The sequence below is a fragment of the Carassius gibelio genome, chromosome A11 (genome assembly GCF_023724105.1).
Source record: "Carassius gibelio isolate Cgi1373 ecotype wild population from Czech Republic chromosome A11, carGib1.2-hapl.c, whole genome shotgun sequence".
NCBI classification, from domain to species: domain Eukaryota; kingdom Metazoa; phylum Chordata; class Actinopteri; order Cypriniformes; family Cyprinidae; genus Carassius; species Carassius gibelio.
The window spans coordinates 1,474,280-1,492,348 of NC_068381.1; the positions used below are offsets into that span (position 1 = coordinate 1,474,280).

General features: G+C 35.7%; 1 protein-coding gene and 1 long non-coding RNA gene across 18 annotated transcripts in view; one reads left to right on the top strand and one right to left on the bottom strand.

The window, feature by feature from the left end:
* Positions 1–18,069, bottom strand: part of LOC128021971 (E3 ubiquitin-protein ligase TRIM39) — a 362,874-nt gene that overhangs the window by 55,089 nt on the left and 289,716 nt on the right. For 7 of the 15 annotated variants that reach the window (XM_052609110.1, XM_052609111.1, XM_052609089.1 and 4 more), the window contains 4 exons: positions 17,532–17,765; positions 17,314–17,452; positions 17,186–17,221; positions 16,165–17,049 (listed from right to left, as the gene is read on the bottom strand). The exons of the other annotated variants lie outside the window; for them this stretch is intronic. In XM_052609110.1, the coding sequence (XP_052465070.1) occupies positions 16,502–17,049; positions 17,186–17,221; positions 17,314–17,452; positions 17,532–17,765 (957 nt within the window). In that variant the 3' untranslated portion in view covers positions 16,165–16,501. Of the gene's footprint in view, positions 1–16,164; positions 17,050–17,185; positions 17,222–17,313; positions 17,453–17,531; positions 17,766–18,069 lie in introns of those variants that run through there. 15 annotated transcript variants of the gene reach the window in all.
* LOC128021997 (uncharacterized) overlaps positions 1–18,069 on the top strand; it is a 336,783-nt gene that overhangs the window by 30,128 nt on the left and 288,586 nt on the right. The window lies entirely within an intron of this gene.

The following is an 18,069-nucleotide window of genomic DNA, read 5'->3' on the forward strand; positions in this document are numbered from 1 at the left end:
TAGCCTATGCATCATTCGGAACTGCAAATGGTCTACTTGTATTTGTGTGCACTCACAATATTAACTAAACCTTATGCTTTTGTAAAATAAGGAAAACAATCAGGGCTGAGTTTCCCAAAAGTTTTGCAAGCCTAAGAAGTTCGTAAAAACGATCGTACGACTGATCTTAATGTTACGGTCTGTTTCCCAAAAGCATCGTAACTTAGCACTTGAAAATCATTGTAGATCTACGAGTGCTCTGGAGTAATCATAAAACACTTAAGTGCATCGTAAGAAGACAGATTTATTTGATCACCTGCAGGACACTCGGCAGATTACACCTTTAGCTTGATTCAAGTGCAGTGTGATCATAATATAAGGATTTGATTGTGCTTTATTGTAAACTTTATGGCTCGTTTTCTTTATTTTTTTATTAATTGATCAGTTAAATAATTAAAAAGAACAAAAATACACATTTAAATTAAATGACTGAAAAAAAAAGAATAAAAGAAGTAGCTAATGTAGGAAATGCTTCAAAGTCTGGGGGGAAAATATGTCAATGACTTGCTGAAGTGCACGAAAACCAGCTAAGTAGCCTATTGGACCTGGAAATAACATCTCTCTCTTTCTTTATAGCCTACTGTATATAAATAAATACATTTTAATAAAAGTATGCATTTAGAAGAAGCTTTTATCCAAAGCGATTTACAGTGCATTCAGGCTAACATTTTTACCTAACATAATATATATTTAAAGTATATTTATTATGTAAAGTATAATATTATACACTATAATATAATATTGTATTGTATTATAGTTATTATATCCAAGTTGTCTGTCTGGAACACAGCATTAGGTTAACGTCAATAAACGATCGTTTATTACAATGAAGAGTCTTTCTATAATGTGAGATTTCAGCACTTGGCAAACGGACAGCGACTCCTAAGCAGCACTTAAAGCACAGCTACATGCGACTGTGTTAAGTGCATTGTTAGGAAATGCACGTGAAAATAACGAACGATCGTGAAATTACTCGTAGAAAACGCTCTTAAGGTCTAAGATCAATCGTTATTGAGAAACCCGGCCCAGGATGCGATTTCTGTCCTCTTGGTCTTGAGCAGGAGCGCTTCACCGACATGATAAATATATCTAGAGAATGCTTTTTGCATTTTAAATTACTATTTTAAAACGAAATAACTCAACAAACAAAAACTCTTTCATTATGTAATCCTAAAGATGCATTTCTCTCTAAAGGCACGTACAATGAGGAGATGGCAACTTCTTCAAATTCATTTTTGCAACAATGACTCCGAAGACAAACATCCCGCCTCTAATTTTTATTTATTTATTGTTTGTTTGTTTTTGTACCACTATGCTTAAACTGTGTTTGCATTCAATAGCATATAAAGCAGCATTTTTGTGCCACGCTGAAAAATAACCTAATAAATAAGATTAATGTCATAATGTTTTAAGAATAAAGTAAAAATTACGATAATAAAATTATGTTATATTGTGAAGTGTTAAAAAAAGTATGTGGCATCCATAATTCTTTTAACTTTTTTGAACGAACTTTTTATTTTCAACATGCATTAAAATATTCATGTTTATTTCGTACTGCAAATATTAAAGAGGAAAATATCACTGATTCATATGCAGCTACTGAACAAATTATCTCACTACAAATTAAAGTGTAAAAAAAGACGTTTATTGTTTGTATTTTATCATAAAATTGACTATGATGACTATGAAAATTAATAATGATGGATTTGAAAACTTTAAACATAATTTCCAAGCATTAGCTTCTACGACTGTGATCATAAGGCTTCAGTTCTGTAGATATCAACACATGAAAAGTAGACTACTATATAGTTACAGACTTATTTTAATAGACATAACACTTGAACATTAAAATGTGTCTGGGTAGACCAGATTCAAAACATTTTCAAATAGGCAAATGTATAAACATATTACTTATTTATCAATATATAGACTATTAATCTGAACATGTAGCGTAGCCTACAAGAAACTGCTCTTGTAATAAGCAGCTGTATGACATGAACAAAACAAAACCTGAACTCTGAAATAATAGACATCTGCTGATCATACAAGTATCTAGTTTTCAGAAATGAGGTCTAATCTAGTGATTTCTTTCTTTAGAGATGTGTTGATTAACTATTACCAGTAAATTAATATGTGCTCAGATTAAAATTAGCATATATTATCACTGTATTATTTTATTTAAATTGTAACTGTGAATATATTTGGACACTCCATGTTAGTCACTGAATAGACTTTTCATTAACAATTTCATTTCACTATGATGTACTGACAGTATAGTTTTATATAATCTGTGTGCATTGCTTATCCTAAAGATTTCCCAATTGATTTTCAATTTTACTAAATGCTGTCCTGATTCCTGACACACAACCAGAAGCAACCTGACCAGAGTTTCCACTTCACTGAAAAGGCCACGGACTTCCACTGACAAACCTTTAAGAATGTTTGCTGCCTCCAAACTGGATCCAAATTGGTAGTTATGCCTAAACATTGGTAACTGAACTGATCTCAGGATACTCACAACACACTGAATCAGTTTGTCCAGTGAGCAGAGTGTCCTCTAGTTTCTGTAAGGTCAGCAGATCTTCCTGATGAAAACCACATCAAGCACCTGATAAAACTCAACTCTGTAATACTCTGTTGCAGTTTTTGACTTGTATGTGCTTGCATCTGTGCTAAAATGCTTAGGAAGTCGCCTTGGTTCTGGGACTTTGATAGACTCTAGATTTGGAGAATCCACAATCACATTTGCTCAAAAAGACTTTGAAAGGCATCTCCATCTCTTTTGTCTTTCAAGACAGACTGAACACAAGAAATGACAGTTTCCTGAGCATACACAGTTGTCGCATGGCAGTGGGATTGGCTTTTAGCATGGGCTGTAAACTTTTCAACTGCCTTTTTCCAGTTTCTAAAACCAGTACTCACAAAGACAGGATCCATCTTAGAGACAAGCATTGTCTTCTTTGAGAGGATTTTTGCACAATAAAAGCATAAAACCCCTTTTACTGTGGTACTGTAATGCATTCATAGGAATATCTGAAACCATTTTTGCTGAAAGTGTAGCACATAGTTTGCTCTCGTCTGTACTTTTATAAACTTAGGATCAGGATGTGCAGGATTTAAGCAAGTGATGATTTCTGAATCTTCTCTGTCTCTGTTTTCTGTGCTCAGTTTGTCTCTAACATTAGGCTCATTCTGAAACGGACGTTACAACACTGTTACACACCAAATAGCTCCCTAGTATATTGTGTACAGTAAAGAAAATTGTACATTTAGTTTGTCATATCAAAAACTGTTCCCTATCAGAAATGTTTTATTCTTACCTGCTCATCTGAAACTGCTGTTTGACTATTGTCCTCACCCTGTCCCTCACTGTGATGTACACATATTACAGTTTTAGCCAGTTTTATTGACTGAATGAACTTTTCATTAGTGTTTGTATGTCATTACCTGATCAGATGTTCTTCCTGTCCTTCTTTTGATTGGTTTCATCTGCTGCTACTTTCACATTGGATCTGAATCATCTGATATAAGAACAAAACCACTAAGACATACAACTAAAACACCAAAAACTAACAAATTATTAAACCGCACTGTATACAATCTGTTCTTAATATCTATTTAAAATTCTCTATTTAAAATTATATTTTAATTGACCAAGTAATCCTCATTTAATAAAACTCATAAAAATCACAGCATACTTTTAAAGATGTATAATAATCTGATGATCAAACATTTTTGAACATTTCTCTGTTTTCTTACCCGTTTGTCTGAAAGAGCTGCTGTCTGTTGTCTTCTCCCTGTTCCTCATTGTGATGGAGAAAAACAGGAATTTAAAACCTAACTTTACAAAGCTGCTGTTTTTCTATACTGTTTCCTATTGTATTTTATTGATTAATGGCATCTTCTTTACCTGATCACCTGCTCATTCTCTCTCTCTGCTGACTTTTCTACCCTGCTGCTACATTTACCTCGAATCTGTTATAAAAACATGTTAAGAGATTATACACCTCATAACGTTATGACATTTGTGTATAATCATCATTCATAAAATTCTAACATAGTAGAGATTATCAAAAGAAAGAAATGAAGTATTGAAACCGCCAGTATGCGTTTCACTGTTTTAATGAGTTAGACACTTCTAGCGTTCATTCATGCAATTCATTCAAAAGTCAGGGCCCGGTTTCCCAAAACGTTCTTATCGCTAAGTAGTTCTTAACCTATTCCTTAACTTCTCTCTTAACCTTATGGCATGATTCCCGACACGTTCGTAAGTATATCTTCTGTAAGTCACACTTTCGTAAGGTTGTTTGAGCTCAAGACTCTGTACAGCAGTCTTTAGAAACCAGCGCAGTGCAGTACAAGTCAAACTATGGTATGTTGAAAATGTTGTGGCTCAACAATGATTTTCTGTTATTTTTAAGATTCATAATAAATTATGTTCGCAATGGATACAGGCATATTTATGAAGTTGACTAGATCTGTGTGATCAGAACTAATATGGTAATTAGGCTTTTTCGTAATGTAATTAAAGCGAATTGGCAATCAATTTTTTGATAATTAAAATCTGGCAGACAATTTGGCTCTAAATGGCTAAGATCTATAAATGGGTAAGCATGGTGGTGTCCAGTAAGCGACCATAGCAGCGATCCAACGTGTCCTTGTATTGAATCAAAGACGGAGCCGGACAGAGTCCATGTCAATATTTTTATTCGGCAAAACTTAAGCCCTTTTCACATTTTGCCCGACGTGGCTATATTAAAAAAAAATCGCCTCCCAAGACAACTCATTATGTAGCTGCTGGACCTTCCCAGACCTGCGCTTATCAGGATAACGCGGCGGAATTTAGCTTAAGCCTTGAAGCCCAGCGCTACTTTTATTTTTATTTTATTTATTTTTTTGCAGATCCTGGTGGATGGCACACTCATCCCTATCACCAATCCATCAGTGATTGATCAGGCGTACATATCACGAAAGGGATACGCGGCAATAACGTGCAGGTTATAGTGGACCACAGGGGTGTGATATCTGACCTGGTGGCAAGGTCCAGCTCTCTCTCTGTTCATTGTAGATAGTTTGTTTTTTTATTAAAAGCATAAACAAATTGCAATCAATACATTAATATAAAAGTGTATTATATAATTTTATAAGTCGTTAAACCCATGTCAAGAAGCGGCACAAGTGGCACAACGGGATAATGAGGGTGGATGATCAGCGAGGGATCCCCGGTTCGTCTAACCGTCACAACATATCGTGTGAACATATTACTGACCATTTGATCATTAAATGTAAAGTCTATATTCTACTGATAACTTAAACGATGTTAAAATAAATGTTACTGTAATAATTTGAGCAATGTATCATTTGCATAGAACGTGTTGTCTTTCTTAAAGCTGTATTGCACCTTCGCGTGAAGTGGAAAATCGATTCCTGAGCAATCGATGCCAACTAATTCAGCACCTTCACTCGGGACAGCGCTCTTGTGACGTATGACGTAAGAGGCAGCGTGTTAAGAAGCTTCCTAAGGGACACTTCGGGGAACACACTTAGGAACATTAACAACTTTGGTAAGATATTTCTTTCGAGGTCTTCTTAGCGCGTTAAGAATGAGAGTTATTGGGGTTATTCGAGAAAACGCTCTTAATCGCTGAGATCAATCGTTATCGAGAAACCCGGCCTAGGCTGGTTAGTAGGTAGTTGTGAGTGCAGGTGCAAAGTAAATTAATATTTACGAGATAAACTAAATGTTTCACTGGTAGGTTGCAAAATGTATGGTTACACAAAAGAAAGCTTTTCAGTCTCTGCCTCAGTGCGGTTTCTGTCAAGCCATTCTTTATTCTGGGCTGCGTTTCTCAATAACTATTGATCTTAGACCTGAAGAGCCTTTTCTACGAGTAATTTTACAATCGTGCGTTATTGTTTCACCTGTGTTTCCTAACAATGCACTTAACACAGTCGCACGTAGCTGTGCTTTAAGTGCTGCTCAGGAGTCGCTGTCCGTTTGTCAAGTGCTGAAATGTCACATTATAGATTGACTCTTTATTGTAGAATACATTTATTTATTGAAGTTAACCTAATACTGCGTTCCAGACAGACAACTTGGATATAATAACCATAAAACAATATTATATTATAGTGTACAATATTATAATTTACATAATAATATACAATATACTTTGCATACTTATATATTATGTTAGGGAAAAAATGTTAGCCCTAATGCACTGTAAGTCGCTTTGGATAAAAGCATCTGCTATATGCATAAATTTACTTACATTTATTCATTTATATAGAGTATAGAGAGAGAGAGAGAGAGAGAGAGAGAGAGAGATACGTTATTTCTGGGTCCAATACATAGCTGGGATTCGTGCACTTCAACAAGTTATTGTTGAGTTATATAGTCTTTTTTTTCAGTCATTTAATTTAAATGTGTATTTCTAATTTACCTTCCTTTTTTAATTAAGTAATTTATACAGTAATTAAAAAAGCAAAGAAAACGAGTTATAAAGTGTGCAATAAAACACAATCAAATCCTTATATTATAATCAGGGCTCTGAACCGGTTCAAGGAACGAAAACGAAAACCGGAAACGAACGAAATGAATTTTTTTTAGTTCCGAACAGAATCGAAAATTTGAAATGGACATAAACCGGTTAATAACGTTATTTTATCGTTCCGTTTAATATTTGACATTTGCTGTCAACCAATCAGGAATTCCAGCAGTAGCCTACATCATACGCAAATGTGACTCTGAAGCAGAGAGTGAAATGTCCGCTCAGCTGTGAACAGTCAAGTCTCAATGGCAATGCACCACCTTCAGGGCCGGATTAAGACCAAATTGGGCCTGATGATGCAGCGCAAAAAGGGCCTATTTTTTCCAGCCATTGGTGCATGTGCATTCAACACTCAGAGACCTGCATTCCTGCGGGACCCAGCGCATCCGAGTGCGTCGCGGGACAATATTTGATCGGTGAATGCGGACGCGGGACAATATTTGATCGGTGAATGCGGACGCGGGATATTATTGTGTGCGGGTTGCGGGAAAATAAAGTTATTTGCGGGACTCCCGCAAAGTGGAAATATCTAGCAAAATAAGATTACTAAAAACAGATAAACCTTTATTTATAATAGACTAAAATAAAATAAAATAGACTTTGCGGACTTTCCTCATCAATGAACGACATGCTATTCCTGCTCAGACTATTCTACAATATATATTTTTTTAATTCCGTTTATTTTTTATTATTTATTTTGCTAAATATTTAAAATGGGTCTATTTTGTTAGAGGATTTTTATTTTTTATTTTTTTCGTTTAATGTTTGAAGAAGGCATTATTAAGCAGTTTAGGCTAATTTTCCTTTGAACATGAAAAAAATCCAGGTTTATTATTATTATATAATTCATTAGGCTAGCCTAATATGTATATATATATATATATATATTTACATTTCTTACTATTTTCTGTATTTAAAATATGTATAAAATATTTTAAAAGGTTTTCCTGCATGGTTTATACACACACACACACACACATACATATACATATACATATATATATATATATATATATATATATATATATATATATAGCCTAGAGAGAGAGAGAAATTTGTAGTAATCCCTATATAAGTTTTTTAGAGAAAATAGACATAGGCCTAATGCAGACACAAAAGGTTTACAAACATTAGGCTATTTTTTTATTAAATAATCATTTGTTATTCAAATACATCGGGAATACGGAAACTTTGATTTGGTGTCGAATGAGAAACCCAACGTTGGTTTCAGTTTCGTTTTAGTGTAAATTAATTAGTTTTGGTTTGTCGTTAATATTGCTATAGCTTCTTATATTTGTAATTCTTGTTCTTTTCTAAAATAACTAAAATTAGCCTAGCGGAGCTTCACAAATTTCCCAGAAGCTGAACAGTTTTCATTTGCTATTAACCTCAAAATAATTATTGAATGGAATTTGGAGTCCAACTGTCGGACGCATATACAGCGTTACTTATTATTTACTATTATTCTATATTCTTTACATTAAATAACATTTTAGCATCCAGATACATCGGGAACATGGAAACATTTGATGCCGAATGTCTTAAAATACTTGATAGAAAGTGTTGATCGATTTTTTTTTTTTTTTTTAAGTAGCTAGGCCTAGCTTACATTTGGACAAAATCTGATGCAAGCTGTAAACTGTAAGCGTAAGATCTCTATTTTTTTCCTTTTTTGAGTAAGGAAAACTCTATACTTTATTATTATTATTCAATTATTATTAGGCAAATAATATTGTTTTTTAAAAATAAGGTTATTAACCGGTATTTCTTCCTCCCGAACCGGTTTCCGAACGGTAATAATATCAGAGGAACGCAGAACAGAACCGTTAAAATATCGATTCTGCTCGGAGTGAACCAATTTAATTTTTTTTCGTTTTCAAGCCCTGATTATAATCACATTGCACTTGAATCAAGTTAAAGGTGTAATCTGCAGATTGTCCTGTGATCACAGAAATCTGTCTTCGATGCACTTAGGGCTTCAAGATTACTCCAGAGCACTCGTAGATCTACGATGATTTTCAAGTGCTACTTAAGTTAAGAAGCTTTTGGGAAAAATACCGTAATATTAAGATCAGTCGTACGATCGTTTTTACGAACTTCTTAGACTTACGAAGCTTTTGGGAAACCCGGGCCTGGCTGTTCAATGAAGAGAAAGAGAAAATGTAAAGAAATAAACACGTTAAGAATCCATAGAAGGTAGGACTCTCATTATGTTTTTAGGAGTATTATTATGTTGTAATGTTTGGTTGACCAATCAGCGGAGAGGGGCGTTACTGTTTTTCATTTTTCATTTTAATATTAAATTAAAAAAACGAATTATATGAAGGTACAAGGACAATGTATAGCTGAGGTGCGCGAGCTGATAAAGCACGAGTGAATATACAGTTAATCACTGGAAAGATTGTAGCTCGGTCAGGTGTGTCAAAAACAAGTAAATAAAACCATGCACAAAACGGTAGGGAGGGAGGAAGAGAGAGAGAGAGAGAGAGAGAGAGAGAGAGAGAGAGACCTTTGAACAGCTTTTATTACACACATTTTAAAACAATCTTCAATCAATTATTTAACCAACAAAGAAAAACAAATATCAAATACCCATAACCCTTTTAACAACCATTGTCATCATATATAATTATACATGAATTTGTAAATTGCCATTGCAGTCAACATCACAAATACAGTTATTTATAGCCCACTTAAACTTAAAATCTTCAATATTCTCATTCAGTCGATAATATTCAGATTCTATTCTTAACCTTGACTTCATCAAACCCTCATAAATCAGTACCACATCAGTTTGTCCCACACCAACTATTTTACTTTCACGAGAGAGCCAAACAGCTAACTTTGCTTGTCCGAAAATAAAATTGAGTAAATGATAAATCTCCCTGTTGCTACGTTTGTATTTAGGTCCATAGATATAAAACTCAAGTATGAAAACTTCTCCTAATGTCTGACACCACCTCCAGGAATTTGAAAGAGAGGCAATAACCTGCTACAGTCAGCAAACAAATGAAAAACTGTCTCCTGCTGTTCACAGAAAGGACACCCTATCCCCGCTAGTGGATCAAAATGTGCTCCGTGTCTGTTTGTAGCTATAATACCATGTACAACACGCCACTGCTATCTTTCGGGGAAGAGTCTTATCCAAAATAAATCTGTCCATTTAGTCTCTTTTACAGTCTCAGGTGCACAACAATGTAGAACTTTTACGCATAACAAATATAAGTAGCTTTTTTCCCAATGTCTCTGAAACGTCCAAGTTGAGGTGTCTTAAAGGATAGAATACCACCTTCACTTTCTTGCCACAAACCAGTCACAGCTGTAATATCCAGTTCTGGGAAAGAAGAGCCAGCATTTTCTTCTTTGTGTAAAAATAAAGAGTCTCTGTAGTCCACCGGCATGCTCTCATAGAGATGGTTCAACAGCCTTTGCACAACTCGGACTGATCTTATTCCAAGCTTGGTAGCCAGAGTATCTGCCGAGATCCATCCATCATCAGACATTAAGTCTCTAATTTTTTACAATATTTGCAGACCGTAAAGCATTCCTTACAGACGTTGATTTTGGAACATCCACATTGATTTTTGGGTTAAAGATCAAGGGTTCTTCCAATAACCACTGACTCTGTTCACCGTTTAGATCTCTGCAAACGTTTAAAAGAGTCCACCCTCTCAACATTGACTTGTAGAATGAAGACAAACCAGTTAAATCCAGCTTATTGATGTCCATTAAGAACAGTTGATGATCATAACCCATTTTACCTGCTCTTCTCAGGAGGCCATGGGCTACCACACGCCAGCTCACTTCTTCACCATACAAGAGTCTTTGTGCTGTCTGAAGTCTGAAAGCTTCGATTCTAGATCTGATGTCAATGAGTCCTTGACCTCCCTCCGTCCTGGGGAGATAAAGTACTGGTGCTTTTAGCCAGTGATACCCAGACCAAAATAAATCAACTAGTTTTTTCTGAATGTCCATTATCAGTTCTTCTTCTGGAGGTTCTAAAATCATCATTTTATGCCATAAAGTAGCAGCAATGAGATTATTACAGACCAAAACTCTACCCCTATAGGATAACTGAAGGAGCAACCATTTCCATCGAGACAACCGAGCACATGTTTTCTCCACTAGTCCCTCCCAATTCTGTTTTCTATAATCTTCAGATCCTAAAAACACCCCTAAATATTTAAAACCTTCTCTTCCCCATTTCAGCTCTCCAGGAAGGATGGGACCATTATTGTCCACACCATACTGCCACACTTTTGCCCCAATTGACTTTCGCAGAGGATGCTTTTTCATATGTTTTTAAACGATTTTTTACAACATCAACATCTTGATTGCCTCTTATTAAGACTGTAAGATCATCCGCATATGCAGACATTTTAATACACTGGGAAAAATCTATTTCTCTGATTTGCAGTCCCTTTAATTCTCTTCTTAATTTACAGAGTAACGGTTCAAAAGCAATGCTATAAAGCTGCCCTGAGATAGGGCAACCTTGTCTAATACCCCTCTGAACCTTTATGGGGACACTGAGACCGCCACCGATTTTTATCAAGCAAGTTGCCTCATTATAAAGCAATTTTATACATGAAATAATTTTTTCTCCAAATCCAAAAGCCTTCAGAGTCTCAAAAAGAAAAATATGATCAACTCTGTCAAAGGCTTTTTCTTGGTCCATTGACAAAAACGCAACATCAAGATTGTTGTAAAAAGCATAGTCATACAGATCCCGCATCAAATGTAAATGATCTGCAATAGATCTGCCCCTTACACAATATGACTGATCCTTGTGAATCATTTCATGCAGTACATCATTTAACCTTTTAGCAACACACTTAGAGAGAATTTTATATTCTGAACATAGGATAGCTACAGGTCTCCAATTTTTTAGTAGCGTCAAATCTCCCTTCTTTGGAAGCAATGTTAAAATAGCACGCTGACAACTTCTTGTTAAACATCCTTCACTTATACATTTCTGAGCAACTTCAAAAAGATCAGGACCAATAATAGTCCAAAAACATTGATAAAATTCGGCAGGAAGTCCATCAATCCCTGGTGCCCGTCCTGATGAGAGATCCATTACTGCTGAGGTCAGTTCATTAAAAGTAAGTTGTGCTTCCAAAAGTTGTTTTTTCTCTATAGATAGCTCAGGAAGATCTTGTCAAAGTTGATGTCTACATTGTTCATTTAAAGACTCAGCAGAATATAATTCAGTATAAAAATCCACTGCATGCCTAGTGCCTACGCATCCTTTCCGTGTCTGAAACAAGGTGTCCATCCTTATCTTTTAAAAACAACTTCTTTTTTCCATGTTTAGTCTTCCGTTCTAAATCAAAAAAGGAGGATGTAGGAGCATCTATGTCTCTTTTTGTTAAAAAACTATTTTTTATAAGTTCTCCTTTGACTTTTTCATCAAGGATTGAATTCAAACAGTTTTTCTTTTCAGTCCACATATCCTTCAATTTAGGAGAAGTGTTTACAATCATATTCCCTTCAATAATCTTAAGTTCTTTCTCCAAACTCTTTAATGTTTTCTTCAAACACAGGGTAGAGTGAGAAGAATATTGTTGGCAATACTCCTTAATAAACACTTTCCCAATCTCCCACCACTGAATAATATTATCATATCTTCCTTTCTCAGTCTTCCAAACTTCCCAACAATTCTGAAAATTTTCACAAAAGAATGTGTCTTCCACCAATTTAACATTAAAATGCCAATAAGAACTCTTATAGGTTTTTGTTATGAGACTACATTCAACTGTGATTAGTTTGTGTTCTGAAGAAGGGACAGGAGTAATCGTTGAATTCAGGCTCCTGTTCCTCATATTATGAGATAGATAAAACCTGTCTAAACGAGCAGAAAGTGTGTCATTACTAAAACTCACCCAAGAGTACTGTTTAACTAAAGGATTGTTTTCTCTCCATACATCTGATAAGTGAAAATTATTTACCAATCTAGCAAGACAAGTGTCAGACACTTGATGTGGTTCTTCCCCATTCCTATCGAAAACGAAATCTAAAGTGCAGTTCCAGTCTCCACCGAAAACAACAAAATCTCCATCATGTTGTCGTCTTAAAAACTGTTCTAACTTAGAAAAGAGCCTTATTCTCTCAATGACTAAATTTGGAGCATAAATGTTCACAAAAGTAAAATTCATATTATGTATTTCAGCTCTAACAATCAAGAGTCTTCCAGGTCCCAATTCATTTTTCCCCAAAATATTGAAATTGAGAGAAGGAGCAAAAAAAATTCCCAGCCCTGTACTTAGATTATTCCCATGACTAAGAAAGTGTTCTCCCTTCAACTTCATTGTCTAAGTTACTGGGAGTTTCTTGCAAGAAGATAACATTTAACTCGTTCAAATTAATGATCTCAGAAAGAAATACACGTTTTTTCATATCCCACATTTAGTGATCCTACTCGTAAGATCTCCATCAGAAAGAGAGAGGAAAGAAAGCAATAAAGAAAAATTAAAGAAAAATTAAAACCCATCATGAGTCTTTAACTTTCCTCTTCGTTAATTGCTCCTTTCCAAACGTTTTAATTTTTTGTCTAGCAGATGTGATGTGATTCTTAATCCGAAACCTTTTCTGTTGAGAGAGCTCAGTACAATTACTCATTTTTCTCAAGATCAGGAAAAAAGTCACCAATTTCTACTCCTGCTTTCCCTTTTGTTTCATCGAGAAAACTATAAATTTGTTCAACAGTGTACAAATCACTTTCTCTTTCCATCTCAGACCACTGTTCCTCTGTCTCACTATCTTCAGTGCTCTGAGATAAACCATCCATTTCATCTCCTACATCCTCCTCTGAACATTTTGAGTCACTAGAGAGTGTTGTATCACATCCTCTACACTGCATTCATTCACCATCTTATCCGTAGCACCACGAGCACTAGCAGGCTTTCCAACAGTATAACTTCATCCAGGCTGGTCATCACTCACAGTTTTAGAAACAAATCCACTCACCTCATCTTGTTCCTTCACCTCCTCCGTCACTCTATCAATCTGCGCAGTGTCTTTATTCCTTTCAATCGCTTGAAGTTCTCCATTTGATTCTTCAGCTCTAGATGCAATAGTTAAAGGCAGATGTTCATCGCGCACTTTATGCGGACACGAGTCGCGTTTATGTCCGACAACTCCACAATCGTAACATTTCAAGCTCTCTGTGCTCGAGTACTCCATGTACGAATTATCTTCGAGTTTGACTCGAAAAGAAACTTCTAAGGTTCGATCTTGGGCGCTTAAGAACATAAAAATTTACTTCGAAAAGACAATACATGCTTTAGCGCCGAATTTTTGCACCCCAATGGAATCGATCTCATGGGGCTTGCAATTTTCCCAAATCGCATAACTTATTTTATTATTACATCGTTTGAAACAAACGGCGGGACATTTGAAATGGTGATTTATTTTAGTAGCTGGGCCAGACAGCGGTGAAACCGGAACAAAAGCTTCCTTCACCCACAACCCATCCACAGTCAAAATATTGACTAACGCTTCAGCTTTCAAAAATACTACGACCGCTTTGTTCATTCGCGAGCCAGAGATGATGTTATCAAACCCAATCTTATGTCCTACCGCCACCAACAAACCTTCAACCGTTACACCTGCTTCCGGCACACACCGGCAGCCATCACGAAGAAGGCCGTTCCTTGCACCGGAACAGACACCATACCGACACTCGGTTTTTAACAATTAACGTAGGGGGAAAGAAACAAAAAAGAGATAGAGAGAACGCTCGCGCACTTCTGTTGTGTGATCTTTGATGTTCACTTAGCACACGCATTTGGATTAAAACTAAATCGTAAAAAAAACAAAACAAATTATGGGTCATTCATTAAAAGCATCATATATTTTCAGCCTTAAGCATACATGACTTTCTGGCGAAAGTGAATCTAGCAGTATATTACTACTGTTCCTCTCATCTGCTTCCGGCACACACCTGCAGATTGATTGGTTAAGAGTCAGATACACACTGTGCAAACAAGTAGCCTACTATTTCTGCAATGTTTAGTTAAAATAACTTTGATTGCCTTTATTATGAACAGTGAAGTGAAATATGATTCTGTACTTTAATTCCATCAGTCAGTTCACTGTTGGACTATTTTTCAGACTGAAAAAAAAGTGACCCTGGAGCACAAAACCAGTCCAAATTGAGATCTTTACATCATCTCAAAGCTGAATAAATCATCTTTCCATTGATGTAAGGTTTTTTATGATATGACAATATTAGGTTGAGATACAACTCTTTGAAAATCTGGAATCCAAGGGAGCAAAAAATCTAAATATTGAGAAAATCATCTCTAAAGTTGTCCAAATGAATTCTTAGCGATGCATATTACTAATCAAAAAATAAGCTTTGTTATATTTACAGTAGGAAATTTACTAAATATCTTAATGGAAAATGATCTTTACTTAATAATCTAATGATTTTTTATTACGTAAAAATGATCATTAACTTGGAAATGACCATAGTTCGCTGAAAAGATGAAAAGAACAATACTCTAAAAACTGAAGGTGCCTCAGAAATCCTTTTGAGTGCTGGAGGAACTTAATCATTTATTTTAAGTGCCTCGAAGCTCTTTTTCTCATCATATTGTTCCTGGAGGAACCATTCTAGTCTTTGCAGTTCATGTAAGAACTCTTTGGATGTTTGAAGCACTTTGTTTCCAGTTCTGAGCTTCTGGAGTCACTCCTTCATTACACGAGAACTCAAAGAGCTCCAGAGGTTCCTGGAGGAACTCAAATTATTAAAAAGGGTTATTGTAAAAGTTATTATTTTTTCTCCAGATTGTGCTTTTATCTGCCTTTGTTGGATATTACATATATTTTGTTGTATAACTTAAATACCGCAATAACTAAAAATAGTTTTATTGAAATGTTAAATCATTTGAAGGTGAATAGTTTTAGGACTTTATATGATAAATGAGGGAAGTCTGAGTGTACACACACACATTACATACACTGTGTGTGTTATTGTAATAGACATTGTGCATTTAATTACTCCACAACCATTAATCAATTCATTAATATGACAAAAAATAGTCTTGAGCTTTGCTGACATCTGATGGAAAATGTTAGGTACTGCACCTAAACAAATCCTAAAAGCTTTTGAAGATATCAGTTTAAGATAAGTTTAACATGTTTTATAAAATATTTTCTAGTATAAAAATGTTGTCATGAACTAAAACCTCTATAACATTTCTGTTTCACTTTAACTTTTTTTTTTTCAGCTCAACAATGAACTGCCAAAGTTTGTCCTTTAAAGGAGGCCGGACTTATTTCTGTGCTTCAAAACTTCCAATTTTTAATGAAAGTTTTTTTTGACTGACATTTGTGTCCTCTAAATACCTCCAAAAACAGTGACCAGAAATGTAAATAAAAACGAAGTTGATTCTCAGGTTTTCCTAACAAGCAACCATGTTTTTTTAAATAATCCCAAAACCATAACCAATGATTTTTTTAACACGACTTAACAAAAAAAGAAGCCCAAATTAGTGTAAAACACGTGGTAAACATTGACAATGGATTTGTCCTAATTATTTTCAGATTTACATGTGGTAAACAAAAGTGTGATGTTATGTGATATTTATTGTGTATTGTGTTCTGCTGTCTCACTCCTTATAACAGAAAGATCACAGCCATCTCAGTTCTACAGACATTATCAGAGTTTTGTTGTTTTGGCAATTTCACTTTGTCAGGGAGAAAAATTTCAGGAATATTTATGAAAAGTTGAACAAATAATAATTAACTGAACAAGCATTATATATTTACATTAAAAATATGTGATACAATCTTTTGGATTAAAAAAAACTAAAGCAAATGATAAAAAAAATAGCAGCACAATGTTTCCAGATTTTTTATTATAAATTCATTATTTTAATCTTTCATTTGATAACTGTGTAAATTCATTTATTATAACTGACAGGTGTGATGATCAGTGGGCTTGAGTTTTTACCTCCATAGTTTAAGGATGGTCCAAAAAATGGATAGAGTTTTTCAGTGAAAGACTGAGCAGTGAAAGAGTAGATATGAGAGCTGGACTCCACATCATAAAAGGAGACCAGACCCTCCTCATAATCCACAAACACACCGACCCGCTGCGGCTTCACTCTCAGAGACAGAGAGACGAGACGATCTTCACCGGCTTTATATTCATCTCCATTCCTCAGAGCCACAGTCCAGTATCCATCTCTGGGACTCAGTGTGATCGGTCCCTTCCTGTTAATGGATTCTCTGGCCACTCCTAAATCCCATTCAGTCTTTCCCTTCACCTGCACCTCAAAATAAAATCTCCCTGAGGAGAATCCCTCCTTTCCCAAGACATTTAGATATCTATCAAATCTCTCTGGTTTGTCTGGGAGTTTCTGTCTAATGTCTCCATCTCTCACTTGTTTTCCATCATCAGACAGAATGAGATCAGGATGAGCTGTATCAGGATCCAGAGTCACATCCACTGAGAAAACAGAGAATACAGATATTCTGTGATGCTGATGTTTTTAGTTAACCCCGTGTTTAATCAGATTGTAGTGCAGTAATGAAGCAGTGAGTGTATGAATGTAAACTAGTGTAGTGCAGACAGCACACTGTACCTGCATACTGCTGCATCCACTTCAGCTCTGTAGAGACTAATGACAAGAAAACAATCCGATCTGAAGCTTATATTTAAAGAACAGAGTACACTATCATGTTTCTATCTGATCAGTGTGTATTGATGTACCAGTTAGTGTGAGTTTCTCATCTATAGTGTCCTTCAGTTGAATCAGAGCTCTCCTCAGAGTCTCCAGACTCTCATGAGTCTTCATACTGATCTCAGGCCAGTTCCTGGTGTTTCTAGAGCTGCACAGGGATGAGTGAATCTACAGCAGGAGAGAGGAGAAATCCTTCAGCATGTCATATCCTGCATTATGATTGATCAGAGAGATCATGTTGACTGACCTGTAGGAGGTGGAGGTGATCTTCAGTGTGTGAGAGCTGCTCCAGCTCAGTGTTTCTCATCTTTAGCTCAGTGATCTCCTGCTCCAGCTCTTCAATCAGCTCTTGCTCCTGTTTCTCTGCTGCTTTCTGCTGCTCCTCCATCATCTCCAGCAGTTCAGTCTGATGTCTCTCAATGGAGCGGATGAGATCAGTGAAGAGCTCCACACGGACTGCTTTCTCCTTCTCTGTGTTTCTCTGCTCAACCAGGACAGGCAACACATTATTAGCAGTGTTTGCTAACAGAAGAATCTGTGTAACTATTGCTCATACATTTTTGTTCACATATATAGGCTACATGTGTTTTCAGAATCCCTCAAATGAAGAATTAAACTTCACTCTGCACCCTGGACGAGAGCAGAACAAGCCCTGGACATTTTAGTTCTTGTTTTATTGGCTGTTGCTGGATATTTTAGTCTGAGAGTCATCTGTCATTCGTTTGATTGTTTGTTTATTTTGTTATTGTTATGTCTGTCGGTTCTTGCCTCTTTATTTTCTTAAA